Source organism: Ceratotherium simum, chromosome 16, assembly GCF_057802395.1.
Source record: "Ceratotherium simum simum isolate JZ-2026a chromosome 16, ASM5780239v1, whole genome shotgun sequence".
Lineage (NCBI taxonomy): Eukaryota > Metazoa > Chordata > Mammalia > Perissodactyla > Rhinocerotidae > Ceratotherium > Ceratotherium simum.
This window is the reverse complement of record NC_141915.1, coordinates 46,938,260-46,961,072: the sequence shown is the minus strand read 5'-3', so window position 1 is coordinate 46,961,072 and position 22,813 is coordinate 46,938,260. Positions and strand designations below refer to the sequence as shown.

Below are 22,813 nucleotides of genomic sequence, written 5' to 3'. Positions count from 1 at the left end.
ATGGCCAACTCGTCTCTGCCCACTGTGGTGCCTCTGGGCCCTGAGAGCCTGCGCCCCTTCACCCGGGAGTCCCTGGCAGCCATAGAACGGCGGGTGGCGGAGGAAGAGGCCCGGCTGCAGCGGAACAAGCAGATGGAGATCGAGGAGACTGAACGGAAGCCGCGCAGTGACCTGGAGGCTGGCAAGAACCTGCCCCTCGTCTATGGGGACCCTCCACCGGAGGTCATCGGCATCCCCCTGGAGGACCTGGACCCCTACTACAGTGACAAGAAGGTCCGGGTCTGGGGGGTTCCCTCTACCTGTCTGTCCACTGTCCATCTGTCTGCCTGGCCCTAGGCCTCACAGTTCTCTTCCTGCCTCAGACCTTCATCGTGCTCAATAAAGGCAAGGCCATCTTCCGCTTCTCCGCCACGCCCGCTCTCTACCTGCTGAGTCCCTTCAGCATCGTCAGACGCTGCGCCATCAAGGTGCTCATCCACTCATATCCTGCCTGAGTGGAGCGAGCACAGGGGTGGGGAGAGGCAGGGAGGGGTTGGGGGTGGGCAAAATGGGGTACTCTGGGCAAGGAGGCCCTCTGTCCACCTCCCCTCCCGACCTGCTCCCTCACTTTCCTTGACCCCCCCCCCCAACGCTGTTCAGCATGTTCATCATGATCACCATCTTGACCAACTGCGTGTTCATGACCATGAGCGACCCGCCCCCCTGGTCCAAGCACGTGGAGTAAGTCTCTCCCTCCCCTGAGCCCCCTGGTCCTGGGACACAGCCCATCCCAGGTGTCTGCACTCTGAGGATGCTCTTGCACTCAAGACACTGCTCTTGTCTTCCAGGGAGACACACACTGTCACTGTCACCCCCATTAACACCCAAAGCCCCCGGGGTGGTGTATATTGTCACTCTCACCAATGTCCTCAGCCCTCTGGGTGGCATATTTCATTTCTGTGACCCTCCCTCCTGGGAGGTCCATCATTGCCACCCACCCCCCTGCTTGGGTGTGACATGCCTGGCGCTGGCCGGCCCTCTCCCCGCCAGGTACACCTTCACAGGAATCTACACCTTTGAATCCCTCATCAAGATGCTGGCCCGAGGCTTCTGCATCGATGATTTCACATTCCTCCGGGACCCCTGGAACTGGCTGGACTTCAGCGTCATCATGATGGCGTGAGCAGGGCCCCGGAGGCATCCTGAGGCTGGGAGTCAGGGGTGAAGGGAGGAGGCCAGGCCTCAAGGAGGGCAGCTGAGTGGGCTGACCCTCTCTCTCAGAGGAGTGGACTGCAGGGGCCTCAGGTCAGGTGTGCAGACAGTGAGCTGCACAATTCTAGGAGCTACCCTTCTTAGGGTCTAGCTTGGAGGCTCTCCTGATGCCCCTCCGCATACCATGTACAACCACACACAGCAGCCCTGGGACCCAGTCCCACAGGCCCTCAGCCACTGGGAGAGCTACCCTCCCCATCCCCACTCCCCAGCAAAGCACCTGCATTGTCTTTCCCAACTCTCAGGCCCCAATAGGAACAATGCGGGTGTCTGACCTGCCCCTCAGCCTCCTTTGGGAACCTCAACTATAAGGATTCCTTGGGGATCCTCATTCTGGGCCTGGAGAAGCCCCTGATTTTTGCCCTATCACCCACCCCCCACTCTGACACAGCCCTTACCCCAAACTGCACCCCCTCTCCAGGTACTTGACGGAGTTTGTGGACTTGGGCAACATCTCAGCCCTGAGGACCTTCCGGGTGCTGCGGGCCCTGAAAACCATCACGGTCATCCCAGGTACTGCGGAGGCACAGGGACCCTCCACCCAGGTCAGCAGGCCTTCCCCCGTGCTCAGTCTGGAACCTGACACTCAAGTTCCAGGAGCCTGACTGGGGTCACAACACTCCCAGGCTCTGTTTGTGTAGGACCCACACCAAAGCCTGGACACAGAGGGGCCCCATGGCCACAGAGGGGAAGGGGCCCCAGGTGGGAGCATGGGTGTGTGAGAGGCAGCATAGCAAGATGGTTAGAGCACAGACTCTGGAGCCAGACTGCCTGGGTTCAATTCACACTCCATCACTTCCTAACTTTGACCTTGGGCAAGTGGCTTAACCTGTCTATGCCTCAGTTTCCTCATCTGTAAAATGTGGATAATAATGGTACCACTCATTGGGTTGTTATGAGGATTAAATCCCTTAATATCAATAAGGTGCCTAGAATAGTGCCTGGCACATGGTATGTGAGTTAAATAAAATAAGCAGACTGGGCAGAGCAGAGACTCCACCTGAGAGAGACACAAAGGGAACCAGTGATGGAAAGTGCCAGCCCTGAGGGCTCAATAAGGAACACGCCGCATACCCACTGAGCAACGAGGCCGGGGCAATCCCAAAGTAATGCATCAAGAAGCATGAAATAAATGGAATTTGGCTCATCCAGACCCTCGGAAAAGCAGGTGGAGAAACTGGAGGTGGCTCATTACAGGAGAGAAAGATGATCTGAAAAGGGATGGAGAACAGGCTCTGGGAGGACGAGAAAGTTGTTCCATCTTCATGCCAGAAAGTCCCTTAGTTCTCTTCTAGTCCAAAGCCCTCATATTGCAGCTGAGAAAGGAGACCCCAAGAGACCCGAGAGGGCAGTGCTTACTGAAGGCCACACTGCCCTTTGGCCACTGCATCAAGGCCAAAACACCTTTTCTTGATGCCACGCTTCCAGCATCCTCAGAGCTTGAGAGAGTTTATAAGGAGGCTGCTGAGCATCTGTTTCCCATATCAAGATAAGAAAAGAAAATGAATTAATATTGAAGTAAGAGACACTATGATTAAGCCCAAGGAAGAAGTTATAGCTCTTCTATAAACGATGGGAATCCATCCCTGGAATTCCAGAGTCATTTATGCCTTTGTCGGTCCAAAGGGGCAGAAGGCAATGACATTGCAGTCAGTCTAGAGCTCCTCAGAGTGAACCCTGCTGTTCCTCGGGTGTTAACAGGCATGACAAGAAAAAGGGGTCTGTGGTCAGATAAGTTAAGGAACCATGGTATTAAAGTCTTTGTTTCCACAGGACTTTTTAGAGCCTTTGATAGGATAATCTACCTAGCAGCTCTCCAAGAACAGAACAGAGAGCTGAGCCTTCCCAAACGTTATGGGACCCGTTATTTACTTATTATTATTATTTTTTTTGGTGAGGAAGATTGGCCCTGAGCTAACATCTGTGCCAGTCTTCCTCTATTTTGTATATGGGATGCTGCCACAGTATGGCTTGATGAGTGGTGTGTACGTCTGCGCCCGGGATCCGAACCCAGGAACCTTGGGCTGCCAAAGCAGAGCGCGCGAACTTAACCACTACAGCACCGGGCCAGCACCTGGACCCGTTTTTTTAAGGGCACAGCTTGGGAGATTAGTGTTCTGTAACACACACTTTGGGAGTGCTGACCTGGCGACACTTATTAAGCTCCACTGTGTGCCTGTGTGTTGCTCTGAGTCAGGCAACAGCCCATGAAGTCTTTATAGTCTGCTCTTCTAGTGGCTGAGATTGAGGATGTGACCAGAGAAGGGTGGCTTCTCTGATTTGGGAAGGCTTTGGGGCAGCGGGGCCCCCAATAAGTCAAGCTTTGAAGGAGATGGAGTAGGCAAAGTTTTGGGGGTTGGGAGGTGAGTTATCACCCTGCCCTGCCCACCCCCACACTACCGCCCCCCCACCATGGTCAGGGCTGAAGACGATTGTGGGGGCCCTGATCCAGTCGGTAAAGAAGCTGTCGGATGTGATGATCCTCACCGTCTTCTGCCTGAGTGTCTTTGCACTGGTGGGGCTGCAGCTCTTCATGGGAAACCTGCGGCAGAAGTGTGTGCGCTGGCCCCCACCCTTCAACGACACCAACACCACGTGGTACGGCAATGACACCTGGTATGGCAATGACACCCGGTACGGCAATGACACCTGGTATGGCAATGACACGTGGAACAGCCATGAGAGCTGGGCCAGCAACTACACCTTTGACTGGGAGGCCTACATCAATGACGAAGGTAAGAATGGAGGGTGGGGAGGCCATGGGGCCTGTCCCAGCCCCTAGGGCAGCCCCTTGTGAGATAAATAGCATGGGGAGGGGCCGGCCCCGTGGCTTAGCGGTTAAGTGCGCCGCTCCGCTACTGGCAGCCCGGGTTCGGATCCCGGGCGCGCACCGACGCACCCCTTCTCCGGCCATGCTGAGGCCGTGTCCCACATACAGCAACTAGAAGGGTGTGCAGCTATGACATACAACTATTACTGGGGCTTTGGGGAAAAAATAAATAAATAAAATTAAAAAAAAAAATAGCATGAGGAGGACCTGAGCTTCAATCCATCACTTACCAGCTTGGGTAGCCTCTAACAGGTCACCTGATCTCCCTGATCCTCAGAATCCTCACCTATAAAACTGAGACAACAGTACCTTTCTCAAAGGGTTAGTGTGACCACAAATGCCAAACTGCTTTGAAAATCCTGAAGCTTTCACTACGCAAAGCACTGGTCCAGTCTCTATTCCCTAACCCACACACTCCTTGTTCTCCTCCGTCACACTATGTGCTCACACCCTGGCAGGACCACCACCAGGCACCCATGCACCCACATCCTATTCATATACCCATACTTCCCAGGCACACATACACAAGACACATGTTCTCATATTGCCAGTTTGGTCCACACAGTGCCTTCTGGCAAATTAGAAAAAAGTACCTCTTCTTCCCCCGGGTCCCTGGATTCTAGCCCCCCACTCACCCCTCAGTCAGAGTTCCTGCACAGGTACGTGGTAGCCCATGCACACACATACACGTTCTGCCTGTCTCTCTGCTGCATCTCGATGTACAACCACACTAAGCACTGAGCTCACACCGCTTGGAGCTGAGCTCCCTACAATGTATCTACTCAAAGACCTTGGAACTTTGGGCTGCCCTTAAAGGAGGCACCCAGGAAGCATTCCTTTGGTGTATGTGGCCCACACAGATGTATCTACAGGTGTGCAAGGGGTGCATGGGCCCCCAGTGTGTCCATGGGTTGACGTGTTTCCTTTGTGGCCTCTGACTCTCAAAGGGAATTTCTACTTCCTGGAGGGTGCCAATGACGCCCTGCTCTGTGGGAACAGCAGTGATGCTGGGTGAGTGATGCTGGGGGGTGGAAAAAGGTGCCCCAGGGGTGTCATAAGATGGGGGTTGATTAGGGACAAGGACCTGGGGTGGATGAGAATGTAAGGAAAACCCACAGGCATGGATGGAACTTTCCTGTTTTCGGGACACAGACAAAACAGGAAGATTTTTTTCCCGTGGAGTCCCTCCATCTGTACGCCAGCTGTAGGTCTCCTCCCTCCCTAAAACCAGCAACCATCCTATCCCTAGGCACTGCCCCGAGGGTTACGAGTGCATCAAGACTGGGCGGAACCCCAACTATGGCTACACCAGCTATGACACCTTCAGCTGGGCCTTCCTGGCTCTCTTCCGCCTCATGACACAGGACTATTGGGAGAACCTCTTCCAGCTGGTACAGCTGCCCTGCCCCTGCCCCTCAACCCTACAGCCACCTCCCTCTATCCTCCAGGATCTTCAAGGCCTGGCGGGACCCCTAGTAGGACCATCTCCTCCATGGGGCCCCCTCAGTGTCCTACATATGGTTCTTGGAGCCCTCTGACACTGGGCATCTGCCCAGATCTGAGCCATAAACTTCTCTTCCTTCTCCACCTTTGCCTTAAGAGCTGAGATCGGAGCCTGGCACAGACCCCTAGGCCTCACAGTAACCGGGAGGGCAGCTTAGAAATTCAACTCTCCCCCAACACAATTATTTATCTTCTACTGTTTGCAGGGCAGGCAGGTTGAGTCTGCAGCGACAGTGCTTTCTGGTCCCTGGTGGTGTTTCTAACACTGATGATGTTAATGATAGCAATAATAATAATAATAGTCATAGTAGCTTTAGTGACTACTATTTGTTGAGTTCTTACTAGATGCCAGGCACTGTGACAAAGCTAGGATTCCAGCTGACCCCAAAGCCCATACTTGCCATTTTTTATCCTGGCTTTCTGAGTTCAGGATGTCCAGCTGGGGTCCTCAGGGTTCTCTGAGCCAGGAGACCAGGAAAGTCTGGGTCCCAAGTACATATTTTGAAACTTCCCAGAATGTGGCTTCACCTGCCGAGGATAGCCATACTCTGCCTCAAAGGTCCTCAAATCGCCAGGCTCTGTGAGGGACCCTCTCTCTCTACCTATCTGGGCAATGAGAGTGTGGAGAGAGGTGGTGAGTAAAAGGAGTCCGGCTGCCGTGTGACGCTTCCTCTCCTTCTCCCCCCACTCCCAGACTCTTCGAGCAGCCGGCAAGACTTACATGATCTTCTTTGTGGTCATCATTTTCCTGGGCTCCTTCTACCTCATCAACCTGATCCTGGCGGTGGTGGCCATGGCATATGCCGAGCAGAATGAGGCCACCCTGGCCGAGGATCAGGAGAAAGAAGAGGAGTTTCAGCAGATGATGGAGAAATTCAAAAAGCAGCAGGAGGAGCTGGAGAAGGTCTGGACTCAGGGAGAAGAGGCCAAGGATCCAGGGATCTCCCTGGCCCTCAGCCTGGGTTCTCCTGGGAAGGCTGAGGGTGAGGGAGAGGCATGGGGTAGGGGCTGAGAGGCGGGGGGAGCTGAAGGTGCCAGGCTGGGGGCCTTGGTGGGGTGGGAAGCATCCAGGCAGTAGAAAGAGTATTTTGCAGCTCTGTGCCTTAGTTTCCCCATATGTAACATGGAATCTGGAGTAGTTAAACCTGAAGTAGCCCTCCAGCTCAAATATCTATGGTTTTAAGATTCTTTCTGGGCAGCACATGGGTCCATGTTGAGGGAGAGGCAGGTCTCGATGAGGCCTCAGGGAGCAGCTGCCCATTTTCTCATCATCTCATGAAGTGCAGGGTCAGGGCTTCAGAGAGTGGAGGGTCTTCAGGGATGAGGGTCCTCAGTCACTTTGGTTCCTTCCCAGTGACTCCCACCACCCCGAGGTTGTCCCTTCCGCTAGGCTCAGTGCAGGCCAAGAAGGGCCCCCATTCTATAGGAACTGGAAGAAGCTCTGAGAGTTGATTAGTCCATCCCCCTGGCTCAGAGATAGACTTCATGCCCATCACCCTTGCTGGTCCACAGGCCAAGACTGACCAGGCTCTGGAAGGTGGGGAGGCAGGCAGGGACCCAGCCCGCGGCAAAGACTGTAACGGCAGCCTGGACACGTCATCAGGGGAGAAGGGGCCCCCAAGGCAGAGCTGCAGTGCAGACAGCGGCATCTCAGATGCTATGGGAGGTGAGTGCCTGACACCCCCGTACCCACCCCACTCTGCCTGTCCCACCCATCAGGCCACTCAGGCTCCTGGGTGGGGGGGATGGGGAGGGACCTGGCTGGGCTTCAGGAGGACAGTAACTTAATATTGGCATCGAAGAAATGGCTGTGATAAATATAGTCCTGGCTTAACCTGGCCCAGTTCTGGCTGCAAGGCAGGGCTGCTGCGGGAACTGGGGGCTTCCGGGAGGGCCTTGGGGGCTGCCAAGGCAACGGGGAAGGACCGGATAATAATATTAACCAGGAAGGTCTAATGTTCTGGAAACTGGAGATCTTGCTCCTAAAATGCCTTCTGGGTAAAAGTTAAAAGTGAAAGGTCAAACTCTGCCCAGGTAGAGTCACCGACTCCCTCAAATCCCCATGCTACCCCTGAGTCTCAGGAGGAGAATAAGGATGAGGTAATGAGGAGAGGTGGACAGACACATACACAGATGCATGGATGGATGGATGGGCTGAAAGGTTAATGGATGGAAAGGGGCAGATGGGTGTACGTATGGATGAGGGGGAGGGAGGGAGGAAGAAAGGATATCTGACATACAAGAGATCTGGTCCCCTTCCCAGGCGTCTTGCCTTGTCCCAGGGAGGACTTGGAGGTCCTAGAGGACTTTGCAAACCTCTAGAGGGCACCTTGCATGACCGGCATCCCGGTGTCTGTGTGCACAGCCAGAGAATGCCCCAGGGAATGCTGGGCAGAGCTGGCCGAGGAGGTTACTCAATGCTGCCCTTGCTGGGACCATTGCGAGAAGTTTGGGGCCTCAGACACTGTTGGAGTCACCCACAGTAGCACATGGTAGCTACACACAGTAGCTGGGGGTGTTACAGTCAGGCTAGAACCTGCAGCCTTTGAGAGAGGTCCAGTTTGCTAGTTCCTGGGTGGAGGTGAGGGTCAGCCACTCTCAGCCCTGGGGTGTCCCAATCATGCACTCACACTCACGTCTCCCTGGGGCTGTCCCCCACTCCAGCCCCTTTCCTCATCTATGAGATGGGGGCTCTAACAGTACTAACCTGATAAATTTCTGGTGGTAATTGAATGAGATCATGCCTAGGCTGAGGACTCCCACAGGCAGAGGAGGCCTGGACGGCCAGGAGGAGCAGCTTCATCCATGAGCCTTACAGAGCCCCAGGGCTTTACAGCTCGGCTGGCAAGGACAGGGGGTGTTTCCAGAAAGCCACTCTGGTGGGAAAGGATGGACTGGCTGGGGACAGTCTGGAGGGGCCAGCATTACTGGCAATGGGAGGAAGAGCCCTCAGGGGAATCTCAGTCTGCTCCCAAGTGGCACTGTCCGGCAGCAAGTGGAACAGGGACCAACCCCCTGCATGGCCTCTTGCCTCTCCCTGGGGATAGGATTGCAGCCACGGGCGACTGGCAGGGGTGGAAGACACTGAGGGAGGGGCTTTGCGGGGTGTGTCAAGAAGGCAGGGCTGGAAGTGGAGCATTGAGAGAAGCGGCTTTGGTAAGGCTCCCTGAGGGAGTGGATTTTTGAGAGTCAGAGCACTAAGGAGCCGGGCTTTGGGGGAGAGGCACTGAGGGGTAGAGCCGTGTGGATGGGGTCTGGAGGGTGACGCACTGAGAGGCGGGGCTTGGAATAGTCCTCGCTGAGGGGATGGGGTTTGAGGTGTGGAGCGCTAAGGGGCCGGGCTTGGAAGGTGGGACCAAAGATCTAGATGGAGAAAGGAGCACGTGAGGGGGCTCCTCATCAGCTGTCTGTTTCCACCCTACTCCCAGAGCTGGAAGAGGCCCACCAGAAGTGCCCGCCATGGTGGTACAAGTGTGCCCACACAGTGCTCATATGGAACTGCTGCACCCCATGGATGAAGTTCAAGAACATCATCCACTTGATCGTCATGGACCCCTTCGTGGACCTGGGCATCACCATCTGCATCGTGCTCAACACCCTCTTCATGGCCATGGAACACTACCCCATGACGGAGCACTTTGACAGAGTGCTCAGCGTGGGCAACCTGGTAGGGAGGCGACAAGGGACAGGTGTCATTCTAGGGCAGGTCAGGAGGGGGGCCACAGGGCCTGAAGGGTTGTCTGGGCTGTGTGGAAATACGAGACACTATTGGGGGGCGTATGGGGACAGGCTGTGGTTATTTTCCCAGTGTATGCAGGGAATGGTTGATGTGCAAGGGAGGTACATGGAGTGATCTATGGGATGTGGAATTTGAGTTTCAGGGAATTTGGGGGCAGAGAGAGTGGGGATGAGGTGCTGGACTTCTTAAGATCAGGACTCCTCAGGGTTTGGGGTCCAGGCCATGCCCTGGAGGCAGGGTGGCGGAGTGGGGGCATGGAGGTAGGAGTGAGGGCGGCTGGGTGACAAGTCTCTCTACTTTCAGAGGTTGTTATGGGCCTAAGAGGGACCAAGGGACCTGGAAGTGGGGCACAGAGCCATGGGTACCCAGGCCCAAGGGGCCCTAGCTCACCCTGGAGGCCCCAGGGCATATCCCCCACCCCTCAGCCCACCTGCCCGCTACCATTTCTCCAGCATGGCCAGGCCAGCTCCCCTCACTGGCCCTTCCTGCTTCACTATTGTTGACACACACTGATCCGCCTGCTTATCTCTGCCCATTAGGAGCATTAGCACCTCGTTTCCAGCCCCGGTGGAGCCTGACAAAGGGAAAAGGCCGCCTCCTCCTCCAGCCCTGCCCCACCCTTCCCAATTCCCTTTGCAATGTTTCCAGGATGGCAGATGGGCAAGGTGCTCCCCCCACTCCAAGCGTGAGGGGAGCCCAGGGAGAGTAAGATTTGGGGCCTGCAGCAGGACAAGAACTGGGTGGGTGGCACGGGAATCAGGCCCTGGACTCCCCAGCCTGTGAGGAAGGCAGGCCTGTCTATCCCGTGGAGATGCCGGAGGCAGCCGTGGCCAGGATGGGCTGGAGGGGCAAGAGCGTGATCTGGACTCACAGGGCAGCTGCTGGGGTGTGCATGAAGGGCCCGGCCCCCCGCCTGCCCACCCCCTGCCCACACCCTCATGCCGTCTGGGCACCTGCTATGGCCAGGGACAGCTCCTGGGCGGGGCTCAGCATGTGCCCGGGCAGGCTGTGGACCCAGGGCAGCTGGTGCCCGGCAGGAGGTGGAGCCGTGCCCAGGGAGCGTTCAGGGGCTATGCAGCCCTCAGACTCCATGTCCAGAGTTGCAGGATACAGCTCTGGCCTTTTCCCTGACCCCCGACTTTGCCCCCTTTTGGCCCCTGCCCTAGAATTTCGAGTCCACCAAGATTTTCTGAGTCCTGGGACCCCCACCAACCAAGGTAGAGAGGCTGTAGGGTGTAGAGACAGGAGACTGAACTAAGCACGCCAAGACCTGGGTTTGGGACCTGACTCATTCCCATATGGGCGGCATGATCAAGAGCTTGCCGCTAACCTCTCTGAGCCTCAATTTTTCATCTCTGGGACAAGCGTGATAATCCCTCCCAATTTCATAAAGGTCGGGACACCACTGAGGTCATAACGTGAACCACAGAGCACTTTATGAGTGTTGTATATTATTATGATTGAGGTGAGGCTCCAAAAAGTTAAGTGACTGGCCCATGGTGATGAGGCCAGAAACGATGGGTCCAGGTCTCTGGGTGGTACTCACCCTGCCCTGTGGCATGGCCATTCCACTCCTCACCCACTCACATACACACGCGTGCGGGGCGTGGGTACTTGCCTGCCCCCTCAGGGCTCTGGACCCCTCCCCTTGGGCTCCGCGGGCTCTGCCGGGAGGAGGTGGCAGACTGCCAAGGCCCTGTGCTCCCTGAGGCTCTGTGACGGGGACGCACGCCACCCCGCAGGTCTTCACGGGCATCTTCACAGCCGAGATGGTGCTGAAGCTCATCGCCTTGGACCCCTACAAGTACTTCCAGCAGGGCTGGAACGTCTTCGACAGCATCATCGTCACCCTCAGCCTGGTGGAACTGGGCCTGGCCAACGTGCAGGGGCTGTCCGTGCTCCGCTCCTTCCGTCTGGTGCGTGCGGCCCCAGGGCCAGGGCTGAGGAGCGGTGGGCTGAGGGTGCTAAGGAGGGTGGGAGGAGAAACCCCCAAGAAGCCAGAGGGCTGAAAGTGAGGCCCCTCTGCCCTGTGTGAGCCACTCCACCTCTCAGAACCTTTCCTACTACAAATAGGGAGAAAAGGGGCCCTACCCCTCATCATACAGGGCTGCTTGGGGGCCAAAATTACGGCCGCAGGAGCTGACTTTCGGGCTTGACTCCTTAGTCACCTTGGGCGGCAGTGGAGCGGGGACTTCGGCCCCATATTGCAGACCTGAAAGCTGAGGCTCAGGAAGCTCATTAGTGGTGGAATTGGGACTCTGAATTAGTGTCCTTTCCACCACCCCATAGGAGCACGTTTATAATTTTTTTAACTTTATTGTGGGACCTTTCACATATCCCCAAAGTATAAAGCATAATAACCTCTGTGTGCCTATCACCCAGCCCCAACAACCAACAACCTTCTACAGTTCTTGTTTCACCCGTCCTTCCGCTTTTTAATGGGGGGTATACATTAAAGCAAATCCCAACATACAATTTCACTTGTAGATACTGTCGTCTGTATCTTTAAGAGAGAAGGACTCTTTTTCTTTTGAACATGACGAGGATGAGATGGTAGGATATGAGTACGATAGTCCCCTCTTATCCATGGTTTTGCTTTCCACAGGTTCAGTTATCTGCAGACAACTGTGGTCCAAAAATACTAAATGGAAAATCCTAGAAATAGACGATTTATAAGTTTTCAATTGCATGACATTCTGAGCAGCATGATGAAATCTCTTGCCATCCCACACCATCCCGCCTGGAACATGAATCATCCCTTTTTCTAGCATATCCACTATCTAGCTGTATATGCTACCCGCCCATTAGTCACTTAGTAGCCATCAGTTATCAGATGGACTGTTGCAGTATCGCAGTGCCTGTGTTCAAGTCACCCTTATTTTACTTAATAATGGCCCCAAAGCTCAAGACTAGCGATGCTGGCAATTTGGATATGCCAAAGAGAAGCCATAAAGTGCTTCCTTTAAGTGAAAAGATGAAAGTTCTCAACTTAATAAAGAAAGAAAAAAAATCGTATGCTGAGGTTGCTAAGATCTATGGTAACTCTTATTACAGTATATTGTTATAATTGTTCTATTTTATTAGCAGTAGTTGTTAATTTCTTACTGTGAGTAATTTATAAATTAAACTTTATCATAGGTATGTATGTATAGGAAAAAACGTAGTGTATTTAGGGTTTGGTACCATCCACGGTTTTAGGCATCTGCTGGGGGTCTTGGAACATATCCCCCGCGGATAAGGAGGGACTACTGTATTCCCATTTAACAGAGGCAAACTGAGGCGTCCGATCACTCAGTGGGTAGAGGTTCAAGCTATACAAGATAGTTCTTTCTCCTAAGGATGGGGCTCCCTCAGGTTGGGCCGGGGCTCCCTGGGCCTCATTCACCCCTGCCCTCCCCCTGCCCTCCCCCTGCCCTGCAGCTGCGCGTCTTTAAGCTGGCCAAGTCGTGGCCGACACTGAACATGCTCATCAAGATCATCGGCAACTCGGTGGGGGCGCTGGGCAACCTGACGCTGGTGCTGGCCATCATCGTATTCATCTTTGCCGTGGTGGGCATGCAGCTGTTCGGCAAGAGCTACAAGGACTGTGTGTGCAAGATCGCCTCGGATTGCAGCCTGCCCCGCTGGCACATGCACGACTTCTTCCACTCCTTCCTCATCGTCTTCCGCATCCTGTGCGGGGAGTGGATCGAGACCATGTGGGACTGCATGGAGGTGGCCGGCCAGGCCATGTGCCTTACCGTCTTCCTCATGGTCATGGTCATCGGCAACCTGGTGGTGAGTGAGGCTGGCCAGGTGGCTCCCCATCCTTGCCCAGAAAACCCAAGCTTGTAGGACACATCCTTTTAAATCAGGCTGCCATTTGAGGGCCTTTTACCGATGAGGTTGAACTGTATGAAATCACTGATACTTGACTGTTGTCTACCCTTCCCCCCGTCAAAATAACAATTTTATATGGTTTAACCCAGTGGTTCTCAAATTTCAACCTGCTTAAGAATCACCTGGGAGTTTCTTAAAACCTAGATTCCTGGCCCCACCCCACCCCCAGAGTCTGATTCAGCAGCTCCAGGCTGGGGCCTAGGGATCTGCATTTCTAACGAGCTCTGGGCCGTGTCACTGCCCCTGGTCCAGGGACCACACTGTGAGTAGTACTGTTGAAGCCTAGTGTTTTGGGTAAAGTAACATGATAACTGGAGTCAGACAGACCCACGTTCCGATCCCAGCTCCTTCGCCATCTGTGTGACCTTGACTGCCCTCTGGTCAGCTGGGTTCTCTTAACTTCATGTGGAAGAAGCATGGTAGGTACCTCATAGGGTGGCTGGGTGGATTGACTGTGAGAGTGTGCAAGAAGGCACGGTGTGGGGTTGGTCCCAGGAACTGCTGGACCTCTTGTCCTTCTCCCACCCTCTCACCCTCCTCTGTTCCTGGGAGTCGGGCCCCAGGAGTTGGGAGGCATCCAGAGACGGCATAACCTGCATGCATCCTGACACTTTCTGTGGCTTAGAGCTTGGCATGTGGGGCTGAGGCAGGGGAGGAGGTGCAGGGCGCAATGAGAAACAGGGGGATGGGCCATGGTCCAGCTGACCAGAATTTCTGTGGCTGGGGTCTGGGGAGGCGCCTCTCCTCACCCTGCCGACCCGGACTCCTCCCCTTCTCAGGATGGGGTTCACTCCTGCCAGGAGTGCTGTGCCCTGTGGTGGGCGACACTGCCCTGGGCAACAGGGGGTGGGAAGACTCACGTCCCCACGTTCCACAAAGGCTTGTGGAATCCTTGGGCTGCTGGGTCAGCGCTTCTCGGATATCGCCGAGCTCCGGCTGGGGGCAGGGGCGGAGTGGGGTGGGGGGGCGGTGTCACCTCGACTGAGGAGACCGTGGGATGAGGTCCCGAGCACCCAGGGACAGCTGTACAGGAGAACCCAGGCTGGCTGTCTCTGGGAGGGGGTGTGGGGAGTGACAGAACTTTGGGACAGGATCGGGGTGGGACTAGCAGGCTCTGAGTAGCAGTTTGTGAACGTAAGTTTCAGGGCCTGGGAGTGACTGAGAGGGTTTCTGTCTGTATGCGTATAAACTCAACATTTCAAGCCCCCACTTTGCCACTACTGTCTGGGAAATTTTGAGCAAGTTGTTTAACCTCTCTGGCCTCCGTTTTTCTCATCTGTAAAATGAGTTTGCTAATGGCGGACGTACTTCACTGGGTGGTCCTGAGGGTTACATGACACACTTCTAAGTGCTTAGCAAAGCACTTGGCCCACGAGGCCATGGAAGTTCAAATGTTAAGGCCTGTGGGGGCCAGTAATTGTTTAGGTGCCTGCCACTGGAGTCATACTCCTGAGTATTGGGCTCCTGCCATGTGCTGGTCCCTGCACCAAGGGCTTTACATGCATTATCCCCAGTGCTCTCAACAGCCCTGTCAGGCAGGTAATGTTGGCTCCGTGCTCCAAGGAGGTACTGCCCAGAACCACACAGCTGGTGAGAACCTGAGCCCGGACTAGACGCTGGGTCTGTGTAACTCCAATGACAGTAACATCAGTAATAGCAGCATGATAATAATGATAACGTCAACACCAGCAATCATGATGATGACGGCTGACCTGTGTTTATGTTAGTCCAGCATTCTGAGCGCTTTCCGAGTATTCGTCTCTTAAGGCTCACCACCACCCGATGAGGGATGTGCTGTTTTCTCTCTGTTTTGTAGATGAGGAAGCAAAGACTCAGGGAGGTAAATTAGCAACCTGTGCAGGATTTGAACTCAAGCAGTCAGGCTCCAGAGTGTGGAACCACTGCACTGCACTGCTTCTGTGGGCGTGTCACCCCACCCTCCCATCTCCCACACACACACACACACACACACACACACACACACACACACACACACCACTGACACCTTTTTCTGGCCCGGCTCTGTGGCTCTCCCACTTTGCTCAGAGGAAGTAGAGCAGCCAAGGGAGGCGGCACTGTGAGGTCCTCGGACACTGTCCCCGCCCACCGCCCTCCCAGGCCTCTTGGAAGCAAGAGTCTGCCAGAGGGCGCCGGGGCACCCTGTCAGGAGTGTGGGGACCCATGTCCCCTGCGTCCATGGCACTTGGGCACGTCCTCTGGGTTGCTGTGAAGAAGAGGAAATGACTAAGTCATAGGTATCCCACCCCTCAGAGCCCCCCGGGGAGCATGATGTCCATCCCCCCTCCCTCCGACCCCCCCCCTTGCCTGAGGCGGCTATTTCTGTCGCAGGCAGGAGCCATGTGCAAACCCTGCTGACCCAGAGAGCAGCTAATTCCCATCTCAGATGTGTTTCTGGCAACTGGACACCTCCCCCTGAGGGAGGGAAAGAAAGACTAATAAATTTTGGTGGGGGGCAAAGGCAGAAAAGTAGCTAGGGGGCATGGATGTGGGGAGGAATCCCCCCAGCACATTCATCCAAAAAAAGAATATATACAATATATAATATATATATTTTAAAGATATTATGGTTACATGATAGTTAAGATAACTACAAAAAGACCTTGGAGTATACTGGTGAATGCCAACGAGAGACATGTGGAGAAGATGGTCGAGGATGGCTGATTCACATGTACAGACTCCCCTACTCCCTCGTGTCCTGTCACACACCCAGCCCCAACCCAAGGCCCCCATGGTAAGACCTGGCCCTGTCTCTGGCTGACAGAAGCCAGGACCTGCACCCAGCCAGGCTTCACCTTCCTCCTCACTGTGCAGGGTGGACTGGTGGAAGCAAGGGTACTGTATTGCACAACCTCTAGGGTTGCCCTTCACATTGTAGTCTAAATGAATGATGTCCTCTAAAGTTGTGCAGTCACTGGAAACCAGGGTTCTAGTCCTGACTGTACTGTGTGTCCTAGGGCAAGTCACTTCACCTCTCTGGGACTCAGTTTCCTTATTAATAAAATGCTGAGCTGGCCCCAGGGTTAATCACACTCTTCCCTGTACTTTGTATGGTCTTATTGCACACATAACAGCCAACATGATTTGAGTGCCTGCTGTGTGCTCTACTTGTATTGATCTTTTAATCTTCATGATGGTGCAAGGAGGTAGGTACTAGAATCATCCCCATTATACAGATGAGGAAAATGAGGCACAGAACAGTGATATAACTTGCCTCAGGACACATAGCTGGTAAACTGGGGTTCAAAGCCAAGCAGCATGGTTTCAAAGCCTGTGCACCCCAGTCTCTACTGCTGTGCAGACCCACTGCACTGTATTTGTCTGATCACATGCCTGTTTCTGCTAGGCTGGGAGCTCCCTGAGGCCATTCGCTCCTGCACACAGTGAGAGGCGCTCAGTAAATGTCCACTGGAAAAGAAAGTTGAGGGTGGGGTAGGCCAGTAGTCTCTTAAGTCCCTTTCAGTAGGGATATGGGAAGAGAACCAGGGAACCCCAAGGGGAGAAAAGGGAGTAAATAACAGTAGGTCAATGTCACTTCCAGAACAATACGGGATGTGCATCTGAGCACCAGGAAGCACAGGGTCTATTAAAAGTCCCACTTAGAAAAGAAAGAAGGCTCAAACAGTTCGGCTTCCTAATAAGTCCTGGAAGCTCAGAGACGTGAGCCCTGTTCTTAGTTCTGCATTTCCCGGCAGTGGAGGTGGAGTCAGGGAGAGAGTCCCTGTCACCCAGTGGGCATCCCCAAACCCTGCCTCTGCCTTGGCCAGCAGAGTCCTATCATGTGCCCAAGCCTCAGTTTCCTTATCTGCAAAGTGGGAATGATAGTAACATTCCTCACCTCCACGAGCAGTTGTGAGGATTCCATTAGTGACAACCTTTTAAATGCCCAACATGTGGTAGGTCTGATCTGGAGGCCTGAGGACCCTCGTGGTGGCTGAAGGCGGCACCCTAAGGAGCCCGGAGGCTGAGCTGAGCCTCCCCTCAACCCCTGCTCTCCAGGTCCTGAACCTCTTCTTGGCCCTGCTGCTGAGCTCCTTCAGCGCTGACAGCTTGGCGGCCTCGGACGAAGATGGCGAGATGAACAACCTGCAGATCGCCATCTGGCGCATCAAGTGGGGCATTGGCTTCGCCAAAGCCTTCCTCCTGGGGCTGCTGCATGGCAAGATCCTGAGGCCCAAGGATATCATGCTCAGCCTCGGGGGGCCTGGGGAGGCCGAGGAGGCAGGGGAGGCCAGGGAGAGTGCCCCCGAGGATGAGAAGAAGGAGCCGCCGCCCGAGGAGGATGAAAAAGACCTGAAGAAGGACAATCACATCCTGAACCACATGGGCCTGGCTGATGGCACTCCCAACAGCGTCGAGCTGGACCACCTCAACTTCATCAACAACCCATACCTGACCATCCACGTGCCCATCGCCTCCGAGGAGTCCGACCTAGACATGCCCACAGAGGAGGAGACTGACACTTTCTCGGAGCCTGAGGACAGCAAGGTGAGCCCATCACAGGGCCCGGCTTGAGGGGTCGGGGGTGAGATAGACATGGCTTCACATTTTTGTGTGACCTTGGACAAGTCACAAAGCCTCTCCAAGCCTCAGTTTTTCTGTCTGTAAAATGGGGGTAATGGTACGCACCCTGTGGCGTTGTTGTGACCATTAGATGAGATGCTGTGTGTAAAGCACATAGCAAGCTCTCTGTGAATGGTGACTGTTATTACCCCTATTAGTACGGTTATTAGGATCTGCCCCGCCTGTCCTAACACCCTAGTCTCTCCTCCCTTCACTCCCGCTCCTCAGCTCCACCTGGGCCCCTTCTTACCAGCAGGTGGCAGTCTTGGACAGGATGTTCTTACCTGGGCACCTCAGTTCCAGGCCTGGGACCCAAGAGGCCTCTCTTACTGCCTCTGGGCTTGAAGCCCCTTCCAGGTCCTTGCCATTATCATCTATTTCTGTTTAGACCCCACCCAGGGCTGCCCCCAACCTCCCAGTGTGGGCCAAAGTGCCGGGTCCAGGCTGGAGACTGAGGAGAGGGCCAGGGGTCCAATGGGGTTGGGAGAACAGAGAGTTGGGGCACAGCCTCAGCGGGAGTCCTGACCCACCCCCCAGCCCATGCAGGGGGCCCAGTGCCGGGCGGAGATGCCCTCCTCCTGCCCTCCCCTGCGAGGGTTGGGGAGGCACTGGTGGTCACTCCCAGAAGCTCATGCTGAGGCTGGGGATTGCCTGGGCCTCCCAGGGGAGCGGACTCTGAGCCCCGTCGCCCACCCTCCGGCTCTGGCTGGGGAAGGACTAGCACATAAGCCAGGGCAGGACCCCCTGCTCACTCCCGCCCTATCTATCGTGGGGGGCCTGGCTGGGCACCGGAGCCTGGCTGAACTTTGCCCTGAAAGCTCTTGATTTCTTATTCCCCCTAAATATGTGGCGCACTGACTTACCAGGGGGCCGAGTGCCTGCCAAGCTATAAATACCTGGGGAAATGTGGCACCGACCTCGGTATGAGAAGCGGGGGTGGGGGAGGGCTGGAGAGCGCCCAGGGCCAAGGCTGGGGACTCTTTAAAGGGGGGCAAGCACGGCTCCAAGGGGGATTGTGGGAGTTGGAGCACACAGGCAGGGCAATTGGCTCAGTGAATGCCCTAGCTGACCTAATGCCCCGTGCCTCAGTTTCCCTTTCTGTCAACTGGGCACAAGGACCAGTTTTCTGGTTTTCTGGTGACCACTCTGGATCCAGAGCTGCACCCCAAGCTGCCCTCTCCATCTTCCCCTTCATGGGTCTCACCCCCAGCCATGAAGGGATCCCCTTGAGGAGTGGAGGCTGGGGCTGGGAGGCTGAGACAGCACCAGGAGGAGATGAGGGGAAGCCTGGCAAGTGGAGCACCAGCCTCCCCCAACCACCCCACTCCCATCAGGGTCCCTGGGCCCCAGGCTGGAGCTTCGGCTGGGGGAAAGTTTCCATCCTTTCTGGATTCCTCAGCCAAGCAGCCCTTGGGGGTGGAAGGCTCAGATCTTGGGGACACCGCATGCCGTTCTCTGTGGGCTGTGGCAGCCCCAGCTCCGTCCTGACCCCCTTACACGCCCCCTCAAAATTACCTCCAAGCCTCTTATTCCTCTGCTGCCCCCCTCATGCCTTTCCACACCTCCCAGAACCCCCAGCCCGGCTGAGCCAACCCCAGCCAGCCCCCAGCCTGCTTCTCTCCCAGCCTCCCCCCTAACCTGAGGCCCTCACATGTCTCCTGTGCCCTTGCCACCCTCCCCAGGCCTCAGCCCTGCCTCGATCCAAACCTAAGTGCCACGAAGGCAGGACCACGGCTACCTCAGTCACTGTCGTTCTTCTGCAAGGGCCACAGTGCTGGCTCAGTAATCAAGGGTTGAGTGAATGAATGAATGAATGGGAGAGCCCTCCACACCCTCTTTCTCCTCTCCCTTCTGGTCTCTCCCTTCTGGTCTCCATCCTGACCTCCTCTGCCCCGTCTGGTGGGAGGACCCCGGGGTCATGTGACCCTGTGGCCCCTGCAGAAGCCGCTACAGCCCCTCGACGGGAACTCCTCCGTCTGCAGCACGGCTGACTACAAGCCCCCTGAGGAGGACCCTGAGGAACAGGCCGAGGAGAACCCCGAGGGGGAGCAGCCTGAAGAATGCTTCACTGAGGGTGAGGGCAAGCCCGCGTGTGTGCACTCCCACCTCTCCTGGGTACCTCCCCCAGCCCAGCAGACCCCTGGCCCAGTCCCAGCCCGTTGCCTCCTCGAGAACACGAGCATCACCAAAAGCACGCAGGGCCTTCTTTCCCTGAGGCTACCCCGCCCTGCCCTGCCACACCACCACCGGAGAATACAACCCTGGGAAGGGGTGTCAGAGCCGAGGGTGCCTCCCAGCCCCTGACTCCCTGAGCCTCAAGTGTGTGCAGTGGGTGATGGCAGCACTGGCCCCTGAGGGCTGTGAAGCAAGTGCTCGGGAATGGCTGCTCTGTCATCCTGCTCCTCGGCTTCGTCTCCAGGAGACAGACCTGCCCAGCCCTTCAGGAGACAGCCCTGCAGGAACATTTTTGCCCAAAGGGCCCAGGTTGTGCAGGGTGAAGCCTGCATGGGCAGAATGGGGGTGGTTGGGGGCAGCCGAAAGCTGGGCTGGTGGCCTGCACCCCTGTGTCTTTCCTCTGCGTGTCCATCCCTGGCAGCAGTTAATGCATGGTTGGAGTGGGCCGTGGAGGGAGGACTTGAGGTCCCCACGCGAGGGGTGGGGTTGGACCGCCCTACTTCGCACCCATTTCCAATCAGCGGTGGAGGACGTGGAGCCAGGTGTTGGGAAGAGGTGGGGGTCCCAGGTCTGAGGGCCAGCGAGTTGGAGGGCTGGCAGAGGCATCCTGGGAAGGTGGTGGGAACATGCTGACTGTGCATCCCCAGGCCTGTGATGCAGTGCCCCGCCCCCTCCCTCCCCCAGCCTGTGTGCAGCGCTTTCCCTGCCTCTACGTGGACATCTCCCAGGGCCACGGGAAGATGTGGTGGACCCTCCGCAGGGCCTGCTTCAAGATTGTGGAGCACAACTGGTTTGAGACCTTCATTGTCTTCATGATCCTGCTCAGCAGTGGAGCCTTGGTAGGCACTGCCCCGGGGGATGGGCTTGGGCAGAGCAGCGCCAGGTCCAAAGCAGGCCCTGCCGGCGCTCCCTCCTTTCCATACCAGGAAGGGATGCAGCCTGGACAGTGCCGAACCCAGAGAATCCTAAAGGAACCCACCTGCGGTTGCAGGATATGTTGTAGAACGTATTAATTTTCTTAAAGCGACAGATGGGCTCTGACTCCGTGTGCGCCCGTGGGGACAGCTCCCAACTAGCAGGCAGGTGGGGAGGGGCCTGGGAATTTGGGGTGGGGGGGCAGGATTGAAATTGTGTCACTGTGAACCCCCCTAGCAGATGATTGAGTGCTGCTCTTCTTAGGCATGGAGAAGGGGAGCCGAGGGGCTTCTCCTCACTGGGAAACTTGCTCATCCCCACGATGGGCGTGGGGAGTCTGGAACACACCAACAGCCTGCCCCTGGCCTGGCCCCAATGCCAGGTCCCTGGGAACCCACAGCATCAAGCAGGGTATGGGATGTGGCTGCTGCCCTGGCCTACCGGGCCCTGGCCACCCCCCGCTGTGCTGGTGCCCCTAGGCCTTCGAGGACATCTACATCGAGCAGCGGCGAGTCATCCGCACCATCCTGGAGTACGCCGACAAGGTCTTCACCTACATCTTCATCCTGGAGATGCTGCTCAAGTGGGTGGCTTACGGCTTCAAGGTGTACTTCACCAACGCCTGGTGCTGGCTCGACTTCCTCATCGTGGACGTGAGTCCACCCTGCCCCCTGCCCCACAGCCAGGTCCAGCGGCTGTCCTTGTGGTCCTGAGGCCCTGTGCTCCCTGACCACCCCACCCTCCCTTTGCAGGTCTCCGTCATCAGCCTGGTGGCCAACTGGCTGGGCTACTCCGAGCTGGGACCCATCAAATCCCTGCGGACGCTGCGGGCCCTACGTCCCCTGAGGGCACTGTCCCGATTCGAGGGCATGAGGGTGGGTGCTGAGGGGGCTCTGAGTAGGGCTAGGGATTGGGGGAGCAGTCACCACAGGGCAAGGTGCAGGGGGCGCATGACTGTCCTCCAGCCACCGCCGGGGGAGGCAGAGAGCTCAGACCCAGGGCCCTGCTGAAGGCCAGGCTTGGGGGTCCCCAGACATCCTCCCATGTCAGCCCCAGTGCCCATTCCCGCCGTCAGGCCCTCTCCTTGGCTCAACTCGGCCACCACTCGGGGGCAGCAGAGGCTGCAGCAGCTCCTAGGAGAGCCATGAGGGAGGAGAGGCGGGAGGAGAAGAGGGAGGAGGGCAGGTATGTGTGTTTACAGATTCCCTCTCCAGCCTCAGACTGGGCCCCCCCAGGGCTCTGAGACCCCAGCAAGCGCAAGCAGGAGGTGCTTGTACCCAGGCTCTGAGCCTGTGCGCCCTCCCCTCAGGCCCTTGAGAGCGGAAGTGACAGATAAATAAAGGGTTTGGGCAAGACAATGGGACTTCCCCAGCGAAGGAAGGTCCGTTGGGAACAAGACCCACTCTGGAGGGACAAACCTCTGTGAAGCAGCTGGTTGCAGGATTGGCTCCCTCCTGTTCATGCAAGGAGCCAACTAATGCTGGACTCTCCCACCCCCAGAGCTGGGGACCTCGCCCCACTGTGATGTCCCAGCCAGGAACAGAGCTCCCTGGGCATCACCAGGCTTGTGCCACCCACTCTGTCTGAAGGTCATGAAACAGCTTCTCCTTGAAAAGGGATAATTTTCAGATTTAGCCCAGCCTGAAAAATGTGGCCAGGACTGGTGGGGCACAGGGCTCCAGTCCCAGGGTCCTGCTGCTTCGAAGATGCTAGTGGCTCCTTTTCTGTGTCTGTGCCTCTAATGGCTGTGAGCAGATGAGCAGGGGGCCAGGTCACGGGAGCTGAGTTTCCTATGGGGGCCGAGGAAGGAGTGTTTGTCTCCTGCCCGGTGACCCGTGGCCGGGCTGCTTCCAAAGAAGCCAAGCACCCCTACTCTGGGCTGTTGGCTCCAGCCAAGCAGAGAGCCTTCTCCAACCACCAGGTCGGCAGCCCCCCACCCC

The 22,813-nt window shown here is 56.2% G+C and overlaps 1 protein-coding gene across 2 annotated transcripts in view; it reads left to right on the top strand.

The window, feature by feature from the left end:
• The window catches only part of SCN4A (sodium voltage-gated channel alpha subunit 4), a 28,026-nt gene continuing 5,213 nt past the window's right edge, over window positions 1-22,813 (top strand). For both annotated transcript variants that reach the window (XM_004432657.3, XM_087440227.1), the window contains exons 1-18: window positions 1-273; window positions 363-481; window positions 631-720; window positions 1,030-1,158; window positions 1,673-1,764; window positions 3,672-3,986; window positions 5,029-5,092; window positions 5,331-5,472; window positions 6,279-6,488; window positions 7,097-7,250; window positions 9,013-9,251; window positions 11,066-11,239; window positions 12,744-13,100; window positions 17,220-17,708; window positions 19,725-19,857; window positions 20,643-20,797; window positions 21,353-21,526; window positions 21,626-21,748. In XM_004432657.3, the coding sequence (XP_004432714.1) occupies window positions 1-273; window positions 363-481; window positions 631-720; window positions 1,030-1,158; window positions 1,673-1,764; window positions 3,672-3,986; window positions 5,029-5,092; window positions 5,331-5,472; window positions 6,279-6,488; window positions 7,097-7,250; window positions 9,013-9,251; window positions 11,066-11,239; window positions 12,744-13,100; window positions 17,220-17,708; window positions 19,725-19,857; window positions 20,643-20,797; window positions 21,353-21,526; window positions 21,626-21,748 (3,432 nt within the window). The remainder of the gene's footprint in view (window positions 274-362; window positions 482-630; window positions 721-1,029; window positions 1,159-1,672; window positions 1,765-3,671; window positions 3,987-5,028; window positions 5,093-5,330; window positions 5,473-6,278; window positions 6,489-7,096; window positions 7,251-9,012; window positions 9,252-11,065; window positions 11,240-12,743; window positions 13,101-17,219; window positions 17,709-19,724; window positions 19,858-20,642; window positions 20,798-21,352; window positions 21,527-21,625; window positions 21,749-22,813) is intronic.